Genomic DNA, 27,943 nt, shown 5'->3' on the forward strand with positions numbered 1-27,943 from the left:
CGGTTGATCCCCTACTTCTTTGGGGATGTTTATAGGCAGTATTCTAGCATCGTATCCATGGGTTGCACAGAAAGGAGATAGTCCTATTGAACTATGCCAAGCGTTGTTATAGGCCAGCTCAGCCATCCATAACAGGTCGACCCAAGACTCCCGGGCGTCTGTGGCATAGCATCTGAGGTATTTCTTTAAGGTTTGGTTCAACCTTTCCGTTTGTCCATCCGTCTGGGGGTGACAACTCGTTGACAGCGCTGGTTCAATGTTCAAGGCCTTGCACCTTAGTTTCCAGAATCTGGCTATGAACTGGGGGCCCCTATCGGACACTATGATTTCTGGCAGTCCATGTATTCGAACAACGTTAGCCAACAACAACTGAGCCGTTTGGCCGGCCGTGGGAAGATTCCCACATGGAATGAAATGCCCCATTTTGGTGAGTCCGTCTACTACTTCTAAAACAGCTGAATAGCCCTTCTCCAGGGGAAAACCGGTGACAAAATCCAAGCTGATGTTCTTCCATGGGTAATGGGGGGTAGGCAAAGGGATGAGTTTACCTTTCTTTCCGACTGTTTCGTTTTTTGCTCAGGCACATTCCTCACATCTGGACCCCCAGGAGACAACATCAGCGTGCAGAGAGGACCACCAGAAATGTCTTTGTAATAACTGCTGGGTTTTTTGTATTCCAGGATGACCAGCTAATGGAGAAATGTGACACCACGAAAAGGCCTTCTTTCGTAGAGCGAGAGTGGGAAGGAATAGTCTGTTTTTAGAGAAAGGCAACCCCTGTCTCACAGAGCGATCTGCTTCCTTAGCCGCCCACTCATCCCATGCCTGCAGGGACTTATGTTTCTTTACCTCCTCCAAAAAGGTCTCTACCCGGACCACACACACCACCTTGGAAGGCTCAATGATAACCTCTGATTTTGGTTGGTAAAGAGGGAGGTCACTTAGTTCCAGTCTCGATAAGGAATCCACCTTGCGGTTTTCCACTCCGGGTCTAAAGGTGACAACAAAGTCGTACTCCGCGAAAAACGACATCCATCTCATTTGCCTTTGAGAAAGGTGTCTTGCCGCCTTCATGTATTGTAATTTTCCATGGTCAGTATAGACGGTGATAGGGTGACTGGCCCCCCACAGGTAATGCCTCCACTCCTAAAAAGCCTTCTTTATTGCCAACAGCTCCTTTTCAGCAATGGTGTAGTTCCTCTCGGCAGGGTTCAGTTTTCGGGAGAGGTAGGCCACAGGGTGCAGTTGGCCGGTGCCGGGGTTTCTTTGGGACAATATGGCCCCAATAGCCTCATCTGAAGCATCTGCCTCTACTACAAAGGGGAGCTCAGGACGAGGGTGTACAAGCACCGGGGCTGCAGTAAAGGCTGTTTTCAGGTACTCAAAAGCTTTCCCCGCCTCTTTGGTCCACTGGAAGGTACAGCCCTTCCTCAGCAACTTGGTGAGTGGCGCGGCTATCTGCCAAAAATGGAGGATGACTCTACGGTAGTAGTTCGCGTAGCCCAGAAAACACTGCACCTCACGCACGTTGTTGGGGGTTGGCCATTCTTGGACTGCCAACACCTTTCTTTCAGTCATGTGCAAGCCCTCGGGACAAAGCATCACCCATAGGAATTCCACTCTCCTCACCCCAAACTCACATTTACTTAATTTACAAAAAAGCTTGTGAGTTCGCAACTTGGACAATACTTTGCTAACGTGACTGACATGTTCTTCCACTGAGCTGGAATAGATGAGGATGTCATCTATATACACAACTGCAAACAAATCCACATATTCCCTCAGCACATCATTGAGAAAGTATTGAAAAGCCGCAGGGGTGTTACAGAGGCCGAACGGCATAACTGTATACTCAAACAAGCCATACCGCGTCTTAAAGGCGGTTTTCCACTCATCTCCATTCCTAACACGCACCAAATGATATGCCCCTCTCAGATCTAGCCTTGTGTATATCTGGGCCTCCCTCACTTGGTCAAGTAATACAGAGATGAGCGGCAAAGGGTACCTGTTTCTTACAGTATTCTTATTTAACACTCGGTAATCCACACAAGCCCTTAGATCACCGTTGGCTTTTGAAATAAAGAAGAGAGGGGATGCAGCGGGCGTCCTTGAAGGCCTAATGAAGCCAATTGCCAAGTAGTGATCCAGGTACTCACGCAAGTGTTTGGTTTCTGGCTCCGAGAGTGCATAGACTCTACAGGCAGGTATGGTGGCTCCCTCCACTAGGTCTATTCTACAGTCGTACTCCCTGTGCGGGGGCAATTGCTCAGCCTGCACTTCGCTAAACACATCCTCAAAGTGTGCATACTCCCTAGGCAAAACCACTTCTTTCTCCGCGGCAGTGGCCACTACGTATGGGTACAGTAAAGCCACCGATTGGGACTGGGGGTGAGGAACCAAGTGGGTTTTGCATTCCTCAGATAGAAACTGGACGGTTTTGGTTCGCCAATCTATAACAGGGTTAAGGTAACACAACCAAGGCATCCCCAATATTACCTCATATTGGGGTGCTTCTATTATGTTAAGAGACAACCTCTCTGTGTGTCTTTCCTTAATGAGGTTATGTGTCAACACGACGGTTTCTGTTTGGTCGACCACTAATCCCAACTTCAAAGGTTTACCATCAACTGCCAAGACTTCTTCGGCTGTTGTTTTGCGTATCCTCCGTAGCCTCAATCGGGCAACGAGACCACTGTCAATAAAGTTTCCCGTGGTCCCGGAATCTAGCATGGCCTGAACATGGTGTATCTGGTTACTGTGAACAAGATCCATAGGGAGGAGTAACTGTGTTTCGGTTTCTCTCACTGGAGACGTGGCCAAGGAAGGGAGTTGCAAACCCTGGTTCATCTCACTACCTCCTAGCACCACTCCTGAAGGGGTCAGACCGTAAGAAGAGGAGACCGCCACTATCATAAACCTTGTATTCTTCTGTTCTCTCTCTCGTCTTTGGACAAAGGAGGACAAACTGCTCCTAGTTCCATTGGCCCCGTGGGGGCTTCTGGGCTGTTCATAGGTCTACGATGGGACTTCTCCGATCTATAATACCCCTTATCCCACCGTCTTCTATCTCCCCCTCTCTCCAGCATTCTCCCATCCAATCGTAACGTTAAATTAATCATATCTGTACAAGTAGTGGGTTGGGGATCTATTTGAGCCATTACGTCCTTTAGTTCGTCCCTTAACCCCTGGTAAAATAGAGACATTCTCTTTTCCTCCGGCCAGGCGGTTTCGGCTATCAATCTATTAAACATAATGAGATATGTAACCAAGTCTCCTTTCCCTTGCTTAAGCTCCAATAGTTCTCTATCTGCGCAAAAAGTGGTTGCCCTGCGATCAAAAACCCTCTCGAATTCTGCCCTGAAAGCAGCCGAGTCAGATAACACCATGTCGTTGTTTCTAACTAAAGGGACCGCCCAGTTGGCTGCATCCCCTATTAAGTAAGAGATAGCGAACGCTACTCTGGAGTGGTTGTTGGGAAAAGAAGCTGGTTTGCAGGAGAAGTGCAACATAATTTGGGCTAAGAATACCTGTACCTTTGAGGGTCCCTTGCATATCTTTCGGGACTAGCCAGGGGAATGGGTGGAGGGACCGTAACCTGAATCTGGGAAGTACCTGGGTTAACCTCAAACGGGTTTAGGGATAATTTCTCTACTTTCTCCTTCAAGGCCGCGGTCTCAGCCTTAGAGGATGCCAGTTCTTGCTGCACCAGGAGGAGTGCTTGGAGAACGTCGTCCATTGTCGCCATTTTTTTAACCCCGTCTGAACCGGGCAGAGCTACAATACTTGGACGCGTAATTCTGTCAGACCTGGCTCCGCAGGGTTCAGTCGTTGATGAAAAAAGGGTCCACCTCCTGATATTACCAAGTCCCTGGTATTGAAATATCTACAGGGCTTTCGAACTATCAGGTGAGGGAAAGGAAGGGGAAGGGACAGCATGGGAATAGAACCTGAAACGACAAAGACAACAGGTTAACACTAGAAGTCTGTCTACTCTCATGCCCTTCCCGTTAATGCAGTCCCCGGGATCTACCTGGAAAAGAACAGCCGACGGCAGTGTACATGGGTCCCAGCGAGCCTTGCTAGTATTCCCCTAAAATGACAAAGGTTCACGAGAGTTACCTCTATCCCTGTACCTCCTCAGTGTTATATACACATTCATTCACACACCGACCCACAACAGTTTGCTTAGCAGTCCCTTCAGATAACCTGTGTTCAAATGGCTGGCAGAGAAGTGACCACAGCTGGATGTAGTACTGGGGTTCCGTCACCACAGCACTGGCTCCACAAGAAATAACACTGCAGCTTCTAGCAACACATAGGGTTCCTCAAAAGAACATATTTTGTCTTTCCAGGCGAGTTGGTAACTCCCAAGCTGTTCAAATGAAAAAAGGGGTGGTAATCCAGTTTACCACGGTAAAACGCGGTTGCGACCACCGCCGTATTCCGCCGTAGCTGGAGGAAGAAAACACACACAAAGGGGACCTGAGAGCGCGTCCGGTAATACGCGGTTGTGACCGCCGCTGTATTCCGCCGCCTCTCACGTGGACGATAATGCCGTGCTACTCCGGCATGGCAGGGCAAAGGGATGTACGCGAGGGCGCGCTCGGTAATACGTGGTTGAGACCGCCACCGTATTCCGCCGCCCCTCACGTGCTTCTGTGGTGGTAGACACCTGGAAGGTGTAGCGCGGGTCAAGGTTCCGCGGGCACACACGCAGTCCGCATTGACTGCAAAAGTCTCAAAATGAACCGGCGACAGCAATAAGCGGATTAGATCTCCGCCGCATCCCACTCCATTGTATCTCCCGCAAAGTACTCACGGTCCTCTGATGGCTGAGCGAACGACTCTCCGAAGGCTCGGTAACTGCAGAGGACGCCTTCCTGATGCTTCGTTCTCCACGGCCGTGAGAGATCTCCGAAACGGGAACAGATTACGCGCAACTTCCCGTGCGTCTCTGTCGCCTAAATCCCCCCTCCTGGGCAGGCCTTCTGGGAGTTGTAGTCCGCTGACAGTTAGGTAGGCACGACACAGTTGCCTCCTGACATTTGCTGAGTAGGCTGCCAACATCTTTCTCAGGTCAGGTACCTCTCACAGGCATGCGGGTGCTTCATCCACGAGCTCATCAGCTCAATGACTCACGGGAGTACTATTAGGAACAGGGGTGGGAGCACACCGCTTCACCTCCCAACGCAGCTCCCTGGCGCAGACTGGAGGTACCTGGTGGGCTAGTTGGCCCCCAGGGACCCTCAAGATTGAAGGGGAATTAATTCCTCAACCTAAAACGCGCCACAGGGCGCGTTTGCACAATGGTGAAGGAAGGGGGCGGGGCCTGAGGTGACATGTCTGCAAACACGCCCTGTGGCACGTTTTAAGTTGGGGAATTAATTCCTCTTCAATCCTTTGGTCCCCTGGGGGCCAACTAGCCCACCAGGAACCTCCAGTATGCACCAGGGGGCTGTCTTGCAGAGAGGTGTTCAGAGGCCACGCCCCTTTTTACACCTCTCTGCAACGCAGATCTGTGGCGCTTACTGGAGGTATTAATAGCCCCGGGGACCCCATCCCCCGGGGCCTGGCCACTAGTTGGGGACCGTGGGGGGGTCCCCAATCCCCTCACGGTCCCAGCCGGCTCCCCACTTCCTGCTGGCATTGGTTTTCCACATGGGGAGCAGCTAACATGCTGCTCCCCATGTGGAAAAGCAATCAGCTTTGCTTCATTGAAGCGAAAGCAGGTTTCCCTGCTCTCGCTTCAATGAAGCAAAGCAGTTTGCAATGGCAGGGTGAGAGCCGCGAGGCTCCCGCCCTGCCATTGCAAACAGCGTTGTACCTGGGGGGGTACCCCGGGACACTGCAGGAGCAGGCCCTGGGGGGTGGTGGTCCCCAGGGCCATCATTGGCTCCAGGGGGGGGGCACGCGGCCACCCTCCCGCTTAATTTAAAGCCCCGGGGGGGTGGTGGTCCCCGGGGCTTGGGGGACCCCCTATTTTAAATATTTAGTGACCCGGGGAGGTGGAGGTCCCTGGGGCGTGTGGGGTGGCTCGAGCCCCCCCACAGGTATTTTATTCATTAAACAAGCCCCGGGGGGTGGCGGTCGCTTTATATGGAGCACCATTAACCGCCACTTATACTCTGAATCTGCTCATCTCAACTGTCTGTTTCTCTAACAGAGTTTTTAAGCATAGGATTAGCACAGTACCATCCACGCTGAGCTAGAGAGTGACAGAACCTGCTGCCATTTTTACAGCAAAGTCAGTAAGTATAGGATTGGGAGGTGCCATCCACGGCAAGCTGAAAAATGACAAAAGTCTTTTACCACTCCAGGCCCAGTATTACAGCTGCTCTCGACCCCGGAGACCTAAACCCCCGGGAAAATAATCAAAGAGAAGAGGGGAGCGTGCCCCCTCCCCGAGCAGATCACTGCCCCAGGGACTCCATCCCCCGGGGCCTGGCATTAATAGTAAAAGGGAGGACCTCCTCCCTAGGGACCTAGCATTAAAATTCAATGGAAGTGGCTGTGCAGCCCTCCTTCCTGAGCCTCTTAAGACCCAGAAGAGCCCATCCCCTGGGGCCAGTTCCTATGTGGTGTCCCCGGGAGATAACCCCCCGTAAACTGTTTCCCTGCCTGCACAAGCAGGAAAAACTTGCCTGCTCCCACCTTGGCAGCAACTGCAAAATCCTCCAGCGGGTGGAAGCAGACATTTGTTTACCTGACCTGGCTCTTACGGGCAGGCAAACTCAGATTGCTCTCTCCCAGTGGGAGCGGTGAAAACTATCAGCTCCTGCCAGGCGAGAGCAATGCCGGCTCCCACTGCACCGAGGATGGGTGCATGGGGGAACCGATGAAGCTTTGGTACCCACCTAAGGCCCCCGGCCATGGGGTCCCCAGGCCTGTAAAGGCTGGGGCAAGGTGCTGCATGTCCCCCTCCGCTTGATAAAAAAGAAGGCTCTGGGGGATGGGGTCCTCAGGGCCCATAGTGGCTCAGGAAGGGGGGCCAAGTTCCCCCTTCCTAAAATAAAAAAAATAGCACCAGGGGTTGGGGTCCCCAGGGTCCGTCAAAGCTTGGCACATAACCCTTCCAGTAAGTAAATGACTACAGGTCTGGTGGATAGGGTACCTGGGGTCTGTAAAGGCTGGGGGAGGGAGCTGCATGCCCCCTCCCAAATAATTATAAAAAAGGGTGTCCCGGGTGGGCATTGGGACACCCAAAATTTAAAAAAAATGAAAATAAATGAGCAGCAGGAGACGCTCAATTATTAATCACTCCTCCTTGAAGGAGTGCCCTATAATGCCCTGCGAGGGTTCTTTAAACTTTTTTCGCTTGGCCTGGTGATGGTCCCTAGAAGGGGCAGGGGCACCACCAAGCATTTTCTAATGTTGAGGGGACTCCAGGGAGTGAAGCAGCAAACTTGCAACATTAAAAATAACAGTAAGTCTCCTGGATCATTAAATCCATGACCCCAGAACTTTCCATAAAGCTCTATGCTCTTCAGCTGGAGTGCAAGGCCGTCTTGTGGTTGTTTTATGATTGGATGTTGTGGGCTGAAAAATGTTTTTTTTAAAAAGACTAGGAGACATGTTGGTTTTATTTAAAAATCGAACTGCATGTCTCTGAGTCTTTTTTAAACATTTTCAGCCCACAAAATGCAATCATAAAAACAATGTTAAAAGAAGCACGCACAGCCTTTTATAATTAAAATATTTTTATAATAATCACTATTATTAAACATTGCATCGTGTGAATTACTGAAATATGCACTTGATTAAAAATATTGGATTTTAGGAGAAAGATGATAATCTGTTTTATGTATATATATTCACTGAAAAAAACAAAAGTTGCAGGACGTTATAGTTAGGCTCAGATTTCACTCATACAAAACCAGTGAAATTCAGGAGTTATAGTTACCTGAGTTAACTATAACTTACGCCCCACAAATGCACTGCTTATGACCTCCCATATTACATCACTTATGACATGACCAGTGACATCACTGGTGACATCACTGATGACGTCCCAAATGAAGGGCGTCCCTTCCTAATAGCGAGTCACACTGATATGTAGGAATGTGTTGCGACCATGAATGTGGTCTAAAAATATTCGCACTTTACCACCAATTTCAAATTGGTGGTAAGCCATTTGCAAACAAGAAGGGGTCCCAATCGGACCCCTTCCCCTTTGTGAATGGGGGAACCAACATTTATTCAGAGCAGGAAGTGGTCCCACAGACCACTGCCCACTCTAAAAAAATTAAAAGAAAACTTTTCATTTCTATTTTTGAAAAGCATCCCGTTTTCCTTTAAATGAAAATGGGCTGCATTTAAAAAAAATGTTTTATTTAAAAAGCAGTCACAGGCACCATCCCTGTGAGTACTGGCCATTCCCAATGGGTCACAAATTGTGGCCTGCCTCATAAATATTAATGAGGCATATCCCTTGCGATCTATTTGGGAATCGCAAACAGTGTCTCAGACACTGTTGTACATCAGGTTTTGTGACTGGCAAATTATGAGTCGCTAAAAATTGCTTGCAACTTGCGAGTCGCAAACGTTGAAGGTCGTACATCTGGCCCCAAGATGTTGCCTGTATCCATGACTACTGGTCTTTACCAATTAAGTTTGCTTTCAACTTTTTTGCTAGTTTCAGAGGTTGGTTGGTTATGTTTCTTGACCAAAATCCTATTTATGAACATTTTGCAACTTATTTCCAATAACGTATTGTTATGAAAAAGTGAACTAGCCTGTATTTACATGTCACTTCCTGTGATGTCATTGAGGCAGTCAAAGGACACGTACAGTTAACTGTAGTAGTACGGTAGTATTACTCCAAGTATTTTGGTGAACTGAAACCACTGGTCGGTAACACACTGTTCGTTCAGTTGACTCACCGTGTTCGGCTCTGCAAATGATTTACTCTGCCTTTGAATTCCTCCTGCCGCTTAAAATTTTGCCATTGTTTATTTTTATCAAAACATTTGCAGATTAACTTGAGTTGAAAGCAAGTGTAACGGGTCATTTTATTGCAGTAGGATAAAACCAACATATAAATTTGACATTTGCCGCCCATATGTCACGCTGCTGACGATCTATAGTAGGTCCTGTTACAAATAGGCGTATCCATTGAATGACTGGAAAAAAGCTTGGAAATGGGAGCAAAGATTGTGTCTGAAATTCACGATCCACCCCAAACACTCCTTTTGACTTCACAAATGTTGTATTCCAATAACAAGTTTTAAACTCATGATGTCTTGCTTATGATTAATTTACCTTAGTACAGGTGCACTAATCTACACCACTGTAAGATTATTTCTTAGACGGTCTGCAGTTTTGAAAAATCCACTAGGACTTGTGGAGAGTGACAGCGATGGAAGGATGGATGCACATTTCCTGTCCGATGGAGTTCATTTATCCATTGATTTCGAGAAAGAAATAGCATAAGATTGTTAGGAGGGCAGAAAGTAATCTGAGGGTGAATTCTCAAAACAGTGCAAACGCGACTGCACAGTTCGGACAAAGAAAAGAATGAAAAGGAATTCTGAAGTTTGTAAATCACCAGAACTTTGTAAGCTTGTGTCTTTGAGCTAGAATCAAAATTCTCACATATTCAATGTCCTTTTCCATGTGATGTCCAGTAGAAGGCATTATATCCCCACTTGAGCTTCTTATTGGAGTTATTATTCTCTTAAACTTAGTGCGGTTTCTCAGGTACAGCTTACTTCACTGTCCTGACTGCATGCTGGACTCGGCAAAAACCTTGTCTGGAATGTTGCTCCATCTGCACTGCTGAGATGGATGGTTCAGACATGCACCCGGGACCCAACGGCTGCCAGAGTGGTAAACCCCACTTCAATTTTCATACCCAAACTGTTGAAGTCTTCTGGCCAAGTGCCTCCTGGGAGAAAAAAAATATCAGTAAACTATTGGTGTAAACAGAGAACATCATAAACTGTAGGGAAAGGGCATTATAACTTTGGGCATTGGTAGAAGTCTCCAATGAGCAGCATGCAGTTACATTCACTCATTTGTCTAAATACTTGGTGTTATATTGAGAAATAATTTTGGTATCTTATGGTATTGGGTTACTGATAAGTGTAGCGAGCCATATTTTTTCAGCTGGTGGTAGATAAGGTAATTTCTTAAAATAGTGAGTCATAAACCTTCCAACAGAGACTGGAATCCTACACAGAGAAACCCTTGCTACTCATCCTGCTCTTAGGAATCAATTGACTTCATAAAGCTTGTAATTTTCTGTAAGAAGAGTGGGAAAAGGAGCCTACAGAGTAAAAAATATCCAGTGTTCCACAATTTCTTTAAGCTTTTGCACACTAGTTGCCCACAGTTAATTTAAAGAGAGCCTTTGCATATTCCATTTATATATGTATTCATTGCTGGAAAGACACTGCTTGAAACAAGCGAGTGTTGCTCCTCTCTCAATCATGGGCAGATTGTCGATGTTTTCAATGGTTTAGATTTGTTATGAAGCTCTGGGATCCTGAGCTAGATACATTTCCCCAAAGATTTCAAAATCCTCTCAGCATCTTGGTTATTTCATTCAAAGTATCTTAATATCCTGTAAGTCTACCGGAAACTAATTTGTTGTTACATCTAGGATAAGCTTGTCCCAATCATCTAAAACCTTGTGTACCTGCTGTGAGATCTCCAGATGGTTCCATGACAAAATATTGTGTTGAAAAATATCACGGTACATAAATATCCCAGACCCTCTATCTTCCTGACTCCGCCTCCACTGGGAGCCCGAACCCCATGCTGAAGGCCATGTATGCCACCTGGCCACGGGCCCATAAGCTCCTCTCGGTGTACACACACCTACACGACAAGGCTCCCGTATGGAACAATTATGGTATCTGCATAGGAGGGTCCATGCTTGACTGAGACTGCTGGCGCAGGCCTGGGATTCTAACCCTCACACACCTGATCTCCAGGGGCAAACTCAAATCCTTTGAGGCGCTACAGGACGAATTTGGCCTGCTACTTACCCAACAGTGGCACCATACACATCTACGTCACTGCCTGATGAGCAAACTAGGTCCCCAACTCTGGATCATTCCCCGTTCTCCAGTGCTGTCTTACCTTAACACCTGGGATCAGTTTAAAGGCATGATGTCTGTATTCTCCAACTTCTGATCCGCTAGCGCTAATCCAACTGCAAATAGCCAGCCTCAGGATGACCTGGCAAACTCGCCAGCAGGTGGAGTATGATGAGGAGGAGTGGGCAGAGCTCCGAGAGGGCCATGACCGGGAAGTCTGGGAAGCTCAGATGAGGCTCAATCTTATTACGATCCTTCAGTGTTTGCACTGGATGCTGGAACAGCTTCTGGCTGTGGGGTTGCTGCTTCCCTCTACCTTCTGGCTGTGCGATCACGAGCCCTGTGATATTGTTCATATTTTACTGAACTGTCCCACCATCTGCCCCTTCTGGACTGTTGTAGGGTCCATGCTTCGGGAATTTATGGATGTGCCCTAGCCGCTCGTGAACACCTCATTCTTCTCCATGACCTGAAAGACCTCCCTCAGCTGACACGCCATGCAGACCGCCTACTCATCACCACCCTCACGGCTGCCAAGATCTGTATCCCGCAACATTGGCATTCCTTGCAACTGCCTTTGCACGAGGAATGCTCACAGCAATGTACAAGAATGCGTCCAATGAAAAGTACAAACTCATGGACAAAGCAGACATTTTTCTACTTACATGGTCCCCCTAAAATCTTCTTGACTCATGACTCTTCCTCTCTGACGTCCATCAACCTGTGATTGCTTCTTCCCCCACCCCCGTTTTACTACACCTGGACGCTGCCTTACTATCCCCACCCCTGATTTCCTACATTTCGTTGTTTTGTCTCCCCTCCCTTCTTTTATTTCACCTTTTCTTTATCTCCCTCCTACTTTTCTCGCCTTCTCTATCCCTCCTTCTTTCCTCTTCCCTCCTTCTGTAGCCTATCCTCTCTCTTCCCCCTCACTCATGTACTAGTGGTGTATTGTTGGATATCAGTGCATGTACCACAATCAACATTTGTATCTCAATTTGGGTCCATGTTGGACTTGCATGTCACTGTTTTCATGGTTGTTCCTCTGAACATTATTTATACCAATAAAAATAATTGCTACAAAAAGGCACATAAATATGTAGAGAATTGTGTTTACATTAATATTGTCATCCTATACTTAAAAATGTAATGACAATAATATAGTGCCAAAAAATTGTTAAAGGTAATATTGTCCAAAAGAAGGTAAGAATATAGATTTTTTTTTAAATAAATGTAAACTGTAAAGTAATATTTTCAACATATTATTTTTATAGTTAAACATAATGCAATGCAAAAGACCTAGTTTTAATTCATTAAATATATATATATGACGTCGGGCGCGGGGGGAGGGGCTCGAAGAACAGGAAGCGCCGCTGCTGCAGCTTGCACATCCCAGGTGTAGAGACTGTATAAATGACTTACGAAAACTGGGTCGGTTACAGTGAGCAAGGCGGACTTGTTCCGCCGAAACGCGTCTGGCTACATTGTTATGAAATAAATCTTTTCCTTTGAAAACCCACGGTGTCAGCGCCTGCTTCAGATCTCAGAAACCCAGGATTGGATCTAATATATATATATATATATATATATTATCTACTGGCGGTCGCCAGTAGATAGTTATAGTTACAACCTAGTTTCCATAGGAAATCTCAAAATTCTATTTTGAATAACTTTGGCGCCGGTTGACGAATCCTCACGAAATTTTCAAAACTATTGGGACGCTCCGTTCAGCTCCTACCCTGAAAGTCTCAGGGTGATTCGTCAAGCGGGGGCCGAGAAAAAGGGGGGGTCCCAAAACACGTTTTCCCCATGCATTTTTCCATAGGACCTTTAGACACAGCTACAGCCCGAACGGCTGAACAGAATTACTTGAAATTTGGCAGAGAGGTAGCCATAAGGTCAAGGAAGTGCCTTTTGCAGGTCTGGTGTAAATCTGTTCAATATTTCCTGAGAAAATAGCATTTAAAAGCATATCAATATCTATACGCGCGCACCGTGCGCGCACCCTGCCGTGCGCGATCGCATTTCTGATTGGTTGTTAGATGTCGGTAAACATTCGAATCGGTCGAAACCAGGAAGTGTCAGCCGCCATTTTGTCTTTCGCAGTCTGAGGGGGTGAAAAACAAAGGTGGAGAACGTGAAAAGGGGGCAGAGTAGACAGTTCCTGACCCCCTAGCCTTGGTCAGGGGGTCACAGAAGGACCCTGCGCGCACTGCGAACCGTGGGCGCTCACGGTGCGCGAAGTGGAAGAGCAGCTGTTGTAATAGAAGGACTTTCCTAATATGACGAACTCGAATTACCAGAATGCAATGTGCAACCACGCCCAACCACGCCCAGTGGGCGAGACTTACAAACTGCTATTTAGAGCAACGGTATTCTGCCTCCTACATTTGCCAGAGTCCTGTGAACAAGGGCGCCGTGACGCCCGAAACGCGTAAGGAAATACTTACTGGAAAGATGAACTGCGTACGTCTGCATTTGATGTGCAATGCTGCCTGGCAGGAATAAAGTATTCAACAAGGCGTGTGGCCTCCCAAGTCTGGTGCTTTTCTCTGTGATGTTTAATTGCGGCCCACCAGGGTCGCGGGAGGCCCCCCTGCATATAAAGCGGTGTCCAGCGCGTTACCTAACAGCGCAGTATGGAGCCTTGCTGGTTTCTGCCAAAAGGGATTACGATTGTCTTGCCACAACTGCGGAACCTACAAAAACCTACCAAGGTACTTGAACTATTTCTATGTGGAAGAGCAGCTGTTGTAATAGAAGGACTTTCCTAATATGACGAACTCGAATTACCAGAATGCAATGTGCAACCACGCCCAGTGGGCGAGACTTACAAACTGCTATTTAGAGCAACGGTATTCTGCCTCCTACATTTGCCAGAGTCCTGTGAACAAGGGCGCCGTGACGCCCGAAACGCGTAAGGAAATACTTACTGGAAAGATGAACTGCGTACGTCTGCATTTGATGTGCAATGCTGCCTGGCAGGAATAAAGTATTCAACAAGGCGTGTGGCCTCCCAAGTCTGGTGCTTTTCTCTGTGATGTTTAATTGCGGCCCACCAGGGTCGCGGGAGGCCCCCCTGCATATAAAGCGGTGTCCAGCGCGTTACCTAACAGCGCAGTATGGAGCCTTGCTGGTTTCTGCCAAAAGGGATTACGATTGTCTTGCCACAACTGCGGAACCTACAAAGACCTACCAAGGTACTTGAACTATTTCTATGTGGAAGAGCAGCTGTTGTAATAGAAGGACTTTCCTAATATGACGAACTCGAATTACCAGAATGCAATGTGCAACCACGCCCAGTGGGCGAGACTTACAAACTGCTATTTAGAGCAACGGTATTCTGCCTCCTACATTTGCCAGAGTCCTGTGAACAAGGGCGCCGTGACGCCCGAAACGCGTAAGGAAATACTTACTGGAAAGATGAACTGCGTACGTCTGCATTTGATGTGCAATGCTGCCTGGCAGGAATAAAGTATTCAACAAGGCGTGTGGCCTCCCAAGTCTGGTGCTTTTCTCTGTGATGTTTAATTGCGGCCCACCAGGGTCGCGGGAGGCCCCCCTGCATATAAAGCGGTGTCCAGCGCGTTACCTAACAGCGCAGTATGGAGCCTTGCTGGTTTCTGCCAAAAGGGATTACGATTGTCTTGCCACAACTGCGGAACCTACAAAGACCTACCAAGGTACTTGAACTATTTCTATGTGGAAGAGCAGCTGTTGTAATAGAAGGACTTTCCTAATATGACGAACTCGAATTACCAGAATGCAATGTGCAACCACGCCCAGTGGGCGAGACTTACAAACTGCTATTTAGAGCAATGGTATTCTGCCTCCTACATTTGCCAGAGTCCTGTGAACAAGGGCGCCGTGACGCCCGAAACGCGTAAGGAAATACTTACTGGAAAGATGAACTGCGTACGTCTGCATTTGATGTGCAATGCTGCCTGGCAGGAATAAAGTATTCAACAAGGCGTGTGGCCTCCCAAGTCTGGTGCTTTTCTCTGTGATATATATATATATATATATATATATATATATATAAATATATATATATTATCTACTGGCGGTCGCCAGTAGATAGTTATAGTTACAACCTAGTTTCCATAGGAAATCTCAAAATTCTGTTTTGAATAACTTTGGCGCCGGTTGACGAATCCTCGCGAAATTTTCAAAACTAATGGGACGCTCCGTTCAGCTCCTACCCTGAAAGTCTCGGGGTGATTCGTCAAGCGGGGGCCGAGAAAAAGGGGGGGTCCCAAAACACGTTTTCCCCATGCATTTTTCCATAGGACCTTTAGACACAGCTACAGCCCGAACGGCTGAACAGAATTACTTGAAATTTGGCAGAGAGGTAGCCATAAGGTCAAGGAAGTGCCTTTTGCAGGTCTGGTGTAAATCTGTTCAGTATTTTCTGAGAAAATAGCATTTAAAAGCATATCAATATCTATACGCGCGCACCGTGCGCGCACCCTGCCGTGCGCGATCGCATTTCTGATTGGTTGTTAGATGTCGGTAAACATTCGAATCGGTCGAAACCAGGAAGTGTCGGCCGCCATTTTGTCTTTCGCAGTCTGAGGGAGTGAAAAACAAAGGTGGAGAACGTGAAAAGGGGGCAGAGTGGACAGTTCCTGACCCCCTAGCCTTGGTCAGGGGGTCACAGAAGGACCCTGCGCGCACTGCAAACCGTGGGCGCTCACGGTGCGTGAAGTGCACCGTGCGCGCACGGTGCGTGCACGGTGAAAAACCTGAAAAAAAAATAATAATAAAAACATAACTTAGCATTTAAAAAAACGTACAAATTCACTGAAAAAACCATAGGTTTCACACACGTTATAGTTACGAATTAGCATTTAAAAAAACCTTGCAAATTCACTTAAAAAACCATAGGTTTCACACATGTTATAGTTAGCTGGACATTTCACTCGTAAAAAACCAATGAAATTCCCCCGTTATAGTTACTGCAGGCAACTATAACTCACGCGACCGCAATCCTCTGCTGATGACGTCAGATATTACATCACTGATGACATATGTGTCTTTCTGAAAAATAAATATTTGTAATATATGTATAGCTAAAGATTAATGGAAGAAGATATGGGTAAATAAGTGTCTAAATACAGTGATGTAATATCTGACGTCATCAGCAGAGGATTGCGGTCGCGTGAGTTATAGTTGCCTGCAGAAACTATTACGGGGGAATTTCATTGTTTTTTTACGAGTGAAATGTCCAGCTAACTATAACATGTGTGAAACCTATGGTTTTTTAAGTGAATATATATATATATATATATATATATATATATATATTACCTACTGGCGGTCGCCAGTAGGTAGTTATAGTTAGGACCCTGTTTCCATAGGAAATCCGCAACATTCTATTTGGAATAACTTTGGCGCCGGTCGACGAATCCTCGCGAAATTTTCAAAACTAATGGGGCGCTACGCTCCGCTCCTACCCTGAAAGTCTCGGGGGGATTCGTCAAGCGGGGGCTGAGAAAAAAGGGGGGTCCCAAAACGCGTTTTCCCCATGCATTTTTCCATAGGACCTTTAGACACAGCTACAGCCCGAACGGCTGAACAGAATTACTTGAAATTTGGCAGAGAGGTAGTCCTCAGGTCAAGGAAGTGCCTTTTGTAGGTCTGGTGTAAATCTGTTCAGTAGGTCCTGAGAAAATAGCATTTAAATCAATATATATATCTGTAAGCGCGCTCCGTGCGCTTACAGTAAGCTTACCGTACGCGTACGATGCCGTGCGCGAGCTCAATTCTGATTGGTGGTTACATGACTGTAAACATTCGAATCGGTCGAAATCAGGCCGCCATTTTCTGTCTCTCGCACTGAGAAACAAAGGTGGGGAACGTGAAACGGGGGCAACGAAGAGAGTTGCAGACCCCCTAGTGTTTGTCAGGGGGTCCAAGAAGGACCCAAAAGTACGAAAAATAAATTTAATAATTTTAAAAAAAAATCGCGGGGTACGCGTACGGTAAGCTTACCGTACGCGCACGGCAAAAAAAAAAATAAAAAAAAAATAAAGAAGTAACAATCACATTTATTAAATAAATTAAAGGACCCACAAGGGAGAAAAAAACAAATGTTACTGCGTAAAAAAAGGCGAGGCGCGCACGGCATGGACTGCGCAATGTGGCTGCTCGGTGCGCGAAGCGCACCGAGCGCCCACTGCGCGTGCACGGTGCAAGTGCACCGTGCGCGCAGGGTGTGCGCATAGTGAAAAACCAGAAAAAAAAATAAAAAATAAATACATAACTTAGCATTTAAAAAACCGTACAAATTCACTGAAAAAACCATAGGTTTCACACACGTTATAGTTAGGAATTATCATTTACAAAACCTTGCAAATTCACTTAAAAAACCATAGGTTTCACACATGTTATAGTTAGCTGTACATTTCACTCGTAAAAAACCAAGGAAATTCCACGTTATAGTTAGATCAGGTAACTATAACTTGCGCGACCGCAATCCACAATGTGTAATTTCAGATGTCATCATTGATGTCATGAGTGATGTCACTGACCATGTCATGAGTGATGTACTATGTGACGTCATCAGCAGTTTATTGTGGGCGCGCAAGTTATAGTTACCTGATCTAACTATAACGTGGAATTTCCTTGTTTTTTTACGAGTGAAATGTACAGCTAACTATAACATGTGTGAAACCTATGGTTTTTTAAGTGAATATATATATATATAACACTCACAGGAGCTCTGCCACAACCTCACTGACTTCTTCCATTACAAGATCACAACCATTTACAGAAACTTCGAACCACAACCTACTCTCACCGATTTCTCCGACATGAACCACAGACAGACCACCTGGAACCAGCTCTCCATCCAGGACACCACCTACATCATGAAATCCATCTACTTGGGAGCTCCCACGGACCAATGACTGCATCATATCTTCAAACTCAGAAACCAAAGGATCGGCCAGGAACTCACCAACCTGCTCAACACCTCAGTCACCACGGGCAAAATTAACTGAATAGTGATACTGTGCCAAATTGGGATCCTATTGTTTTCAAAACGGATTTGTGTGCTCCCCACACTGAGGCAATACAATACTTATTTAAACAGGGAGGGGACAAAGTCATCAGCACAGGTTACTTCTGTGGTATTCAGAGGTTAAGGCAACAGCAGACCAATACAGAGCTGTTTTAATACTACTAAAAATAGGTGCAGATGCCATTTTGTTTTCAGGACCAGCATATGATGATGACTAGGTGTAAAGTTGCAACTGATGCTTTAAATATGTCTTTTCGTTTATTTTTAAGCTAAGAAAAAGATTAAAAGCTCCAATAACATGAGCCGGGAAGTGAAAGACTTGCATAGATTGTATTGTGTTTATATTTGAATTAAATATTTTAATCGTGAGAAGCATTTTGAAACAGATGGATGCCCGTTTTTTTTTCTTCCTAAGTCCTTACCACTACTACCTGAGCCTAGACTAATCTACAAAGCCAATTTGTGCTCTCTCTTCTGTTTTGCTCTCTCAATTAAAAAAACGTAAATCAGAATGACTCCTCTCCGGCCATAACCCAATAATTCACTTCCACTTTTGTTGAGGAAGTCATTTATGCCCACATTTTAGGAATCAGAGAATGTATTCTTCCAAAAAGTGGAATGATTTTAAGCATGCAGTCCATTACCTGCTACGCTTAAAAAAATACGCATGGTTAATATTTTCTGGCGTGCAAAGTGCCTTCTGCAATCCCTTCATCCTCGACGTCATTCAATATTTTAACTGTAGGAATGATAACACCTTTTCAAAATGTTGACTGAAGGAAAGATAATTACTCTTTTAAGGATCTACTTAAAGATCTAATAAATCAAGTATAGATTATACAAACAGACACAGCTTTATGTGACCTCGGAGCAACCTGGAATCCTAGTAGCAAATTAGCAGAGCAATGTCACAGTTCACAATCTTATCACTGCCCATACTGCGGGAAACACTTCTTAGATAAGACCTTCCTAAATCTGACCTATTTCTTGAGAGCTTGTTTGTAGGCTCTTGACAGTTTCCTTTTCTTTGCCACCCATCAAAACGGCTGACGTTGCATATTCTCAGCGGAGGTGAACAGATCTAAGCAAGGCTTTCCTGACTGTTGAAAGAGACCTTGCACCACCTCCGAGTGGAGGTACCATTAGTGATCCGCTAGGCATCAACAGCTGAGTTCATCCACACTGGCATTTAGAGAACCTACCAGGTATTGAACCACCAGGAAAATGCCCTGCTGTTCCAGCCATGTCCAGAGATGCAGGGCCTCTTGACAGAGGGTCCATGGCCCAACCCCGTCCTGTTTGATGCAGTACCACATGGCAGTGATGTGGTCCACGAACACTTGCACCAGCAGTCGCTTCATGGAGGGTAGGAAGGCTTTCAATGCCAATCAGATTGCTCAGAGCTCCGACAGGTTGATGGGATGTCTGGGTTCCGCCAGAGACCAGCGTACTCTGTTCTCCACCTCTCCCAGACAGCCGCCCCATCCCAGGAGTGACACATCTGTTACTACTGTAGGATCTGGTTAGGGAAGGGAGAAGGGTCTGCTTCTGACTGAATCGAGCTTCATTAGCCAGCACTGCAGGTCTTTTGCAGTTCCCTCCGAGATCTAGACCAAGTTGGAAAGATTCCCCTGATGTTAAGCCCACTGGAACCACAGGTCTCACTGCAGAGCCCGCATATGCCATCTGGCATTTGCCACTAGCAGGATGCAGGAGGCCATGAGGCCCAGCAGTCTCAGAGTCAGTCTCACCAAAATCCAGGACAGAGGATGAAACATCGGTCATAGACTGATAAGTCCGAAATGGTACTGTGTCCAAAACAGGTCCGATGAAAGGGAGCATTTGAGAGGGAATCAGGTGTAACTTCAGCAGATTGATAGTGAACCCCAGCAAATGCAGGTATACCGGGGGCGAGCCCACCTTCAGCAGCCAGTCGTGGAGATAGGGGAAGACTGGCACCCACGATCTGTGCAGATGAGCTGCGACCACCGCCATCACCTTGGTGAACACCCGAGGGATGCTAGTAAGGCCAAAGTGGAGCACGGTAAACTGAAAATGCTTGTGGCCTACCGTAAATCGCAGGTAACGCTGATGGGTAGGCAGGATGGGAATGTGAAAATAGGTGTCCTGCAAGTCCAATTCTACCATCCAGTCTCTTGGATCCAGGGCAGACAAGACCTGGGCCAATGTAAGCATCTAGAATTTCTCCTTTTGAAGTAGTTGGGGGCTCGGAGATCTAGGATAGGACGAAGGCCCTTCTCCTTTTTCAGGACCAGAAAATAGAGGGAATAGCAACCACAGCCCACTTCTGGCCTGAACCCTCTCTATGGCTCCCTTGGCCAAAAGTGCCAGGACTTCCTCCTGAAGCAATGACAGATGATCCTCCGTCAGCCGGTCGTAAGATGGAGGCATGGAGGGGAGGGAGTAGTCCCTTTGGATGATCTGCAGAACCCATCTGTCTGATGTTATGGACTGCCAGTGGTGTATGGTAATGGTACGGTAAAATTTTATTATATGCGTAGTTAATAAAAACCATTGCATAAAAGAGAAAGAAATAACATAATAAAATGATGCAGGCAATGTGTGCTTAGCTAAATAAAACAGACAGTGTTATCACATCAATATTTCATTCCTGTAAGTTGCTAAGGCCGTCTTGCAGTATGCAGAGGTCTTTACACTTTAAAACCATCAGATTGAAATATTAAAACAATAGTTAGCCCTTTCCAGTTAAAACTACTTTTTAAAATATGTATAAAAATAGGCAGGAGGTTATGAGTTGCTGTCATTTGGTTCAATGTTATGTTCCTTCTCTGTCGCCTTTAGTTTCTTTCCCGCCTCGTCGAAGAAGCGTACTAGACGGCAGACCAGCCGAATATCCTCTCCTTCAAAGCAGGCCTTGACTGCCTGTCTACAAGTTCTGATACGTAGTCTGTTAAAAGCGGGTTTTAATGTAGATCTTCTTTCCCTGTCTAAGCATTTGCATGTACAGACAATGTGTAAAATGTCTTCCTTAGCCTTTGCACACAGTCTACAGGATGTTTTGGACTGTAGCCGTTTCCAAGGCGGTAGGTGCGGCAATATGGGTAGAATGCACAGCCTGATGTTTAGAACTTTTTCTTTTTTAGACCGGGTGAATCCAGTCCCTAGATAGGTTTGTGGGGAGCAGTTTTTTATAGCTCTGAATGACGAACCATCCATGTGCTCTTTCGGAGAGGGAGGCTTTGTCTACAAGATTAGATATAATTTTTACTGTTTTATTGACAATTTCCTTAAAGGTTTTATGGACCCCAATTGTGTCCCAGAGAGCTTCTAAGGCCAAGCTAGCCAGGGACTCCTTTAAATAAATCAAAGCTGCACAGTCTTTTTTTCGGTTAAGTTCATTCCATAGTAATTCATTTAGTGAGCCTGGTGCTGCTCTTTGATTTTGTGCCAGCATTTCAGGTAGGCTCCCTTTCGTACGATTTGTTGTTTCAAAATGCCGAACTCTAACCTGATTTGAGCTGGTGATGTATAGCCTGGGAGGTTAAAAATGATTCTGAATGCCTTCGAAACTGTCCTTTCTAGGGTCTCAGCGTCTCTCCCTCTGAGGCACTCACTTCTGTAGGTGATGGTTGGGAGGAGTTTTGCACGGATTACCTGTAAGAAAGGGGTAAAGCTCGGGCCACCTATTTTTTGTTTGATGTTTTTTAATGCAACTGCCAACAATGTTCCTTTGCCGTTTTTAGAAGACTGCGGATCCTGCCACCAACTGGACGCCCATCATCTAAGAGGGCTAGACTAGGAGGGGCTTGAGGCTGCAGCTACTGGGTGTGGTGGTGACTGGAACAGACCGCTGGCTACCCAAACCACAAGGCGAGTAGGAACCGCACCCTTAACCATGCAGAGGCTGGAAAGCTTGCACAGGTCGGTAAATGGGATAAGGTTGGCGGGTTGAAAGCCCTTTTTGAGGCCATGAAAGGAGCGAAAGGCAGACTGTGGGTGATGTAGGGCAGCCAAAAGGCCCAAGGATTTTGTCGTAGCCCCCGAGTCCTTAAAGAGGAAGCCTGGCCAGCCCCGAAAATCCAGATGTTCTCAGCAGGCGTGCGTCTGAGTACCACAGTCGACAAAACCGCTCTGCCAAGTGAATCATAGCGACAGTGTAAAATGAACTTAGCTGTGTCTCTACCGTCTTTAACTGCTTGGGAGAGAATGGCCTGGGCCTCCTCAAGGACCTGTAGCTGCCCAATAAGCATACAGTGTTCACTGACTGCAAGGCAAGAGTGGTGGATGAAAAGCTTTCCCAAGCTATCCATCCTCTTGAATTCCCTGTCCGGGGGAGGAGCAGGGAATGCACCATGGGAAGTGGTGGCTTGACCCAGCAAACTCTCTGGGGTAGGGTGTTGGGTGAGGAAATTTGGATCCCCTAGAGCGGGGCAGTAGAGGCGGGCAATCATCCTATTCACTGGAGCCTCTGTGCTGGGTTTGGACCGGGTCCCCAGAAGGACGTCGTTGAGTAATTCATTGAATGACAGTAGGGGTTCAGAGGAGGAGACTTCCGGTTGCAGCACCTCCATCAAGAGACCACAACAGAAGGTCAAGGACCTCTACTGCTCTCCGCACTACCATTGCATTTTTTGCTACCTCCTCCATAGCCACGGCAGGGGGAGAAATCATGCTGGTATCTCGAGAAGTGTCCAGTCCCCTGGCATCACCCAGTTCCTCACACCAGTCCATATCCTGTTCATACTGGTGTTCTAAAGGGTGCAGTGACCCCTCTCATTCCTTGGTGAGGTCTAGCCCTTCATAATAGAGCTCAGGCTCTGACCTAGGATGTGGGAGTCCTGTCAAAAACTGACAGAGGGGTAGCTCTTCTCTCAGATCAGCACTGACTGGCGTGGAAAGAAAAGAACTTGATGTCAGCAAATCGAGGTGCAGCCTAAATAGGACGTCACTTCCACCGTGAATGATGCCACATGGAGCATACCGATGCCACCTACTGGTACGCAGGGGTACTGTTCATGAAAAATCTTTTGGATCTAGTCTGACGGCTGGGGAATTCAAAGGTAAGGAATCTGAGGCTAGATATCTCTCTCAGGTTAATCATGTTAAATGTAGAAAACATAAAAAAATTATTAGAGCAATAAATGAATTTTAAACTAAAAATGTATTATTTTAAATATACTACATTTAAAAAATATGTATCTTTTTTCTAAAACTTTCTTTATTAATTTTAGTAGGCACATAACAATGCATTGACAGCAATGCAAGTGAAAGAGACCGTAATTACACATTTCAAGTGCTAGTAGTTTTTACAGTTTCCACTTGTGCAGGCCTCCTCGTGAGAAACAATCAGGTATATAATCACAATTAAATCAACTACAGATTCCAATAAAGTAGTTGCCCAATATTAACCCCCCTCCCTCCAAATAGCTCAGAAAACTAACTAGCATGCGTGTAGATGTTAAAGCAGCAAAAGATGTGTGAGGAACCTAAGCCATCACTATCCCCTATGGATATCAGATCTGGAAAATGTGGAGTGCTCTAATGCGTGTGTACATATGAAAAGTGGCAGGCCATTAGAAAGGAATCACATCAAGGGGTCCAATATCTACTCAAAATGTTTGTGATTCTCCTGAAGGACATCGGCCATCCACTCCATGATTATGGCCTGCCTAAGGCGTGAGTGCCTCTGTGACACTGAAGGAGCTCCAGGTTTCTTCTAGGATGCGGCCAGAGCTGCCTTATCTGCTCCCAGGCATAACCATGAAGTGGTCTACGGAGGTCTAATATTTAAGGGTTGCATCGTGCAGTCCCAGGAGGGCAAACTCAAGAGTATTCTGGAGTGGATACCCAAACACCTCTTTAATTTGGGCTACTATCTCAGACCAGAGGGGTTTAATAATGGGATAATCACATCAGATATGTTAAAAAATCTCCAAGGAGCCCACAGCCTCTCTAACATAAAACAGATGTGTTCAGGTATATATTTTTAGGTGTGGCAGGGTATAAGTACAAATCAAAAAGACCTTTATAGTGTGCTTCTCTCATTCCCATTGAGTGGCTGAATTTAGGGATATCGCTCCAAATTTTACGCCATTGCTCTGTAATGATCGCTACACCAGTAGTTTGTTCCCAAAAAGCTATAGGATAAGTCCTGGTTGTGCAAGCAGAAGCAGGTTGAGGAATGAGATACAACCCTGTGACCCATCTGACTTGCTTAAAAAAACTTTCTAATAGTGAGAGGTCACTGGTGGCTATAAGTATGATCTCTGGTTGCAGTACCAAGTGCTTCAGTTGGGTATATTGGTATTTCTGTAAGGCACTGTTCCAGGGTCGGTCTGATTGAAAATCAACCCAGACCGTACCTCAACAGAGAGAAAGTAAAGAGAAGGATCTATATGATAGAGGTCTAGGGTGAGACACTCATGCTGTCTCCCCCCTTCCTAAGTACCCCACCCTAGACCTCTATCATATAGATCCTTCTCTTTACTTTCTCTCTGTTGAGGTACGGTCTGGGTTGATTTTCAATCAGACCGACCCTGGAACAGTGCCTTACAGTAATTACTCAATTGACTTTACGGAGCACAGGCACTGGACCACTAACTTGCTCCTGGTCCCCCCCCTCCCTCCTTTTTTGGATACAGTATTTAGCACGGCGGATCAGCCGAGGGACCCTCTCTTTCACCTGTCTTTCCCCCCTTTTTTCTTCTCCCTCTCCTTTCTTTCCTCTTCCTCTCCCACTCCCTTTTCCACTCCCTGAACCTTACTCTCCCCGAGACATGTCTTTTTCAACCCTGGGGGAGAACCTAGGCCTCAGCTACGGTGAGGACATTGTGGCTGAAATCCTGAGAACTCCATCACTCTTAGATGGTGATGGCAACACAGCAGGGACCAGCGCACAAGGCGACTGGAATACCCTTACTTCTCTCAAAAAACTTCAGGTTAAGACCGCTCTTCACGGTTCTATTATGACCGAATACCTCAGAGCAAACTCAGCACCTAACGGATTGTTGGTCCGCACGGCACCAAGGATCTTTTTGGAAGACCTTATATTCAGACGCGAATGGAGCCAAATTGCATGGAAATGCACTCGAGATTGGATCATTTTGATCATCAGTACCGCAAAACGGTTGTCGGATGCCTTGATTGTCAAAATTAATATAGCTGAGAACGGCCTGAAAACCAGTATCAGCCTTTCTGCATATAAAACTCGCTTAGCAGAAATAAACTCAGAAATCTCTGACCACCGAGATTACCTGCTTAACCAGAAGATAAACAAACTACAAAAGGACCTGAAGAGATTCGATAGGGAGAAAATCTATCCCTATACAAAAGAGGATTTCCAACCCACAGAGACCGACACAATCTCTGACGATGGATCTTCCACGTCCAACCGTTCAGGTCACTCTTCGGGTAGCAACTCGAGTAACAATAGCTGGGGTCGTCGTTCCAACCCACAGGGTCTATTACCACCACCACTAGGGCCACCACCTTTTTATGGTTTCCCGCCCCAACCATTCCCACAACACGGACCCATGTGGTACCCACCATACAACCCACTACAACAGGGTTTTCAGCAACCGTTCCTCCATAACCCTCCTCCACCTTTTCAGAACAGAGGCAGGGGCAGAGGCAGAGGAAGAAGAAGAGGGAACAAACAGGTACATTGGCAAGATCCGGACAACCAACAGAGAACAACGAGAAGCATGGCACAACACCAACAAAAAAACTGATCGTCAACCTGTCTTCGAGACCTCTGAGCACCGACGAGACCACAGCCTTGGAACTAGGACTTGGGTTTGTGCCCACCCCACAGGAGGATAACTTCAGAACCAACGAGGAACTGCATCAACTGTTTCGCAAAGTGAGACTGAGGGCCTTTTTCAAAGACAACCAAACACAGACTGAGGACGACACTGGCCTGAGACCTCCGTCGAAATTCACCCCCAGCGCTGGTATGGTCCCACACGAGGTCCTCACTTTCGAAAAAGCTGTCCTCAAGGAGGTTAACCGACTAGAACCTCCTAACGCCTACAACAACTTCCCCAAAAAACTACGGAGGGCGGTGACCACCCTTCAGAATGATGACTCCATCATAATAAAACCTGCGGACAAAGGGGGAGCCACTGTGATCCTCGACATACAGGATTATGAGAAGGAGTGCTTGCGCCAACTCAACAACACTGAGTACTACGAGATTCTAGAGACCGATCCTACTTCAAGGCTACTGAATCAGATCAGGACCATGGTCAACGAAGCAGCCACAGAGGGATGGATCACCTCAAAAGAAGCAGCCTTTCTGGTGAATTCGTCTCCTAGGATGCCCTACTTCTACCTTCTACCTAAAATTCATAAGGGGGTTACCCCTTGCCCCGGCCGTCCGATCGTGTCAGGGATAGGCTCCCTTCTGGAACCCTTGAGTCAGTTCAGTGACTTCTTTTTGCGCCCTTTGGTCCAGGCCACTCCAGCTTACCTCAAAGACACCAGAGATGTGCTCAACCTCATCCAAACCATCAATGATGAAAACACTGAGGAAATCAACTTACTGCTCACATTGGATGTGGAAGCACTGTATACAAATATCCCGCAGGAAGCCACCATCGAAGTGGTAAGCAGTCTGTTACATAACTCAGAACTTCCAACTTCGACACCGGCAAGCTTCATCTCGGCCCTCATTACCCTTGCTCTCACTAACAACTATTTTATGTACAAAACCACCATCTACCACCAGGTACAAGGGACCAGCATGGGGAGCACTTTTGCGCCGAGCTTGGCGGGACTGTACATGTCACACTTTGAGGCCAACCACATCTTCACAGACGCCAACCCATTTCATCGACATATGGTCACCTGGAAACGGTATATAGACGATGTGCTGATCCTATGGAGAGGACAGGCATCTAAGACAATAAAATTCTTTGAGTGGATCAACAATCTGGACCCCCATTTACGCTTCACCATGACTTCCAGTGACGAGAAAATCCCCTTCCTGGACTTATTGATCCAACTAGAAAATGGGATACTTCACACCAGCACGTACAAAAAAGAGACTGACTGCAACAGCCTCCTGAGCTTTAAGAGCCACCACCCTAAAGCTCTACGGGAGAACCTACCCTATGGCCAATTTCTCAGGATCAGGCGAAATTGCAGCAAACTACAGGATTTTGAGAGACAAGCCTACACCCTATCTGACAATCTGGCGAAGAGGCACTATCCAGTAAAAGTAATTAACCAAGCCAAAAAACGGGCTAGAAACAACACTCGTGAGGGCCTCCTGGAAACAAGAGAGCCCGAGACCAACAACGTGATCACCTGCGTCACAACCTTTACCCCCCTCTCCAACAAAATTAAAAAAATCATCAACCGCAACTGGAAAATCATCAATAGTGATACACTTAACATCCCAGCACCTCGGTTTGCCTTCAAAAGAACCAGCAATTTGAGAGACCAACTGATCAATACACGGCCACGCCAGAAACCAGCGAGAATAGAGAACACTCTCTGGGATTTGCCAGCAGTCAAGGGGCACTACCCGTGTGGCTCATGCAGTGCTTGCACCACGACACGACACACGAAAGTCTTAGAAATTGGCGAGCTGAAGTGGGAACAAAGGAAGCACACGAATTGTAACACCACAAATTGTGTATACTTGATCTCGTGTCCCTGCGAACTTTACTATGTAGGCATGACCACCAGACCTATCAAAACTAGGATCAGCGAACACAAAAGTACCATCAGACGAGCGCGCGCAGCCACAAAACTGACAAACCACTTTCTGGAAAAAGGACACCCGTGCGAAGCGATCCAATGGACCATTCTGGAATCCAACAATAACTGGAGTAGTGAGTCGCTCTTTAGGCGTGAACAACGCTGGGTGCACCGTCTGCACACAGACACCCAG

At 46.5% G+C, this 27,943-nt stretch overlaps 1 protein-coding gene across 2 annotated transcripts in view; it reads right to left on the bottom strand.

The window, feature by feature from the left end:
* Positions 1-8,985: 8,985 nt before the first annotated feature.
* The window catches only part of LOC146856433 (solute carrier family 26 member 10-like), a 335,814-nt gene continuing 316,856 nt past the window's right edge, over positions 8,986-27,943 (bottom strand). For both annotated transcript variants that reach the window (XM_085654582.1, XM_085654581.1), the window contains one exon: positions 8,986-9,883. In XM_085654582.1, the coding sequence (XP_085510708.1) occupies positions 9,789-9,883 (95 nt within the window). In that variant the 3' untranslated portion in view covers positions 8,986-9,788. The remainder of the gene's footprint in view (positions 9,884-27,943) is intronic.

The sequence above is a fragment of the Triturus cristatus genome, chromosome 4_1 (genome assembly GCF_964204655.1).
Source record: "Triturus cristatus chromosome 4_1, aTriCri1.1, whole genome shotgun sequence".
Lineage (NCBI taxonomy): Eukaryota > Metazoa > Chordata > Amphibia > Caudata > Salamandridae > Triturus > Triturus cristatus.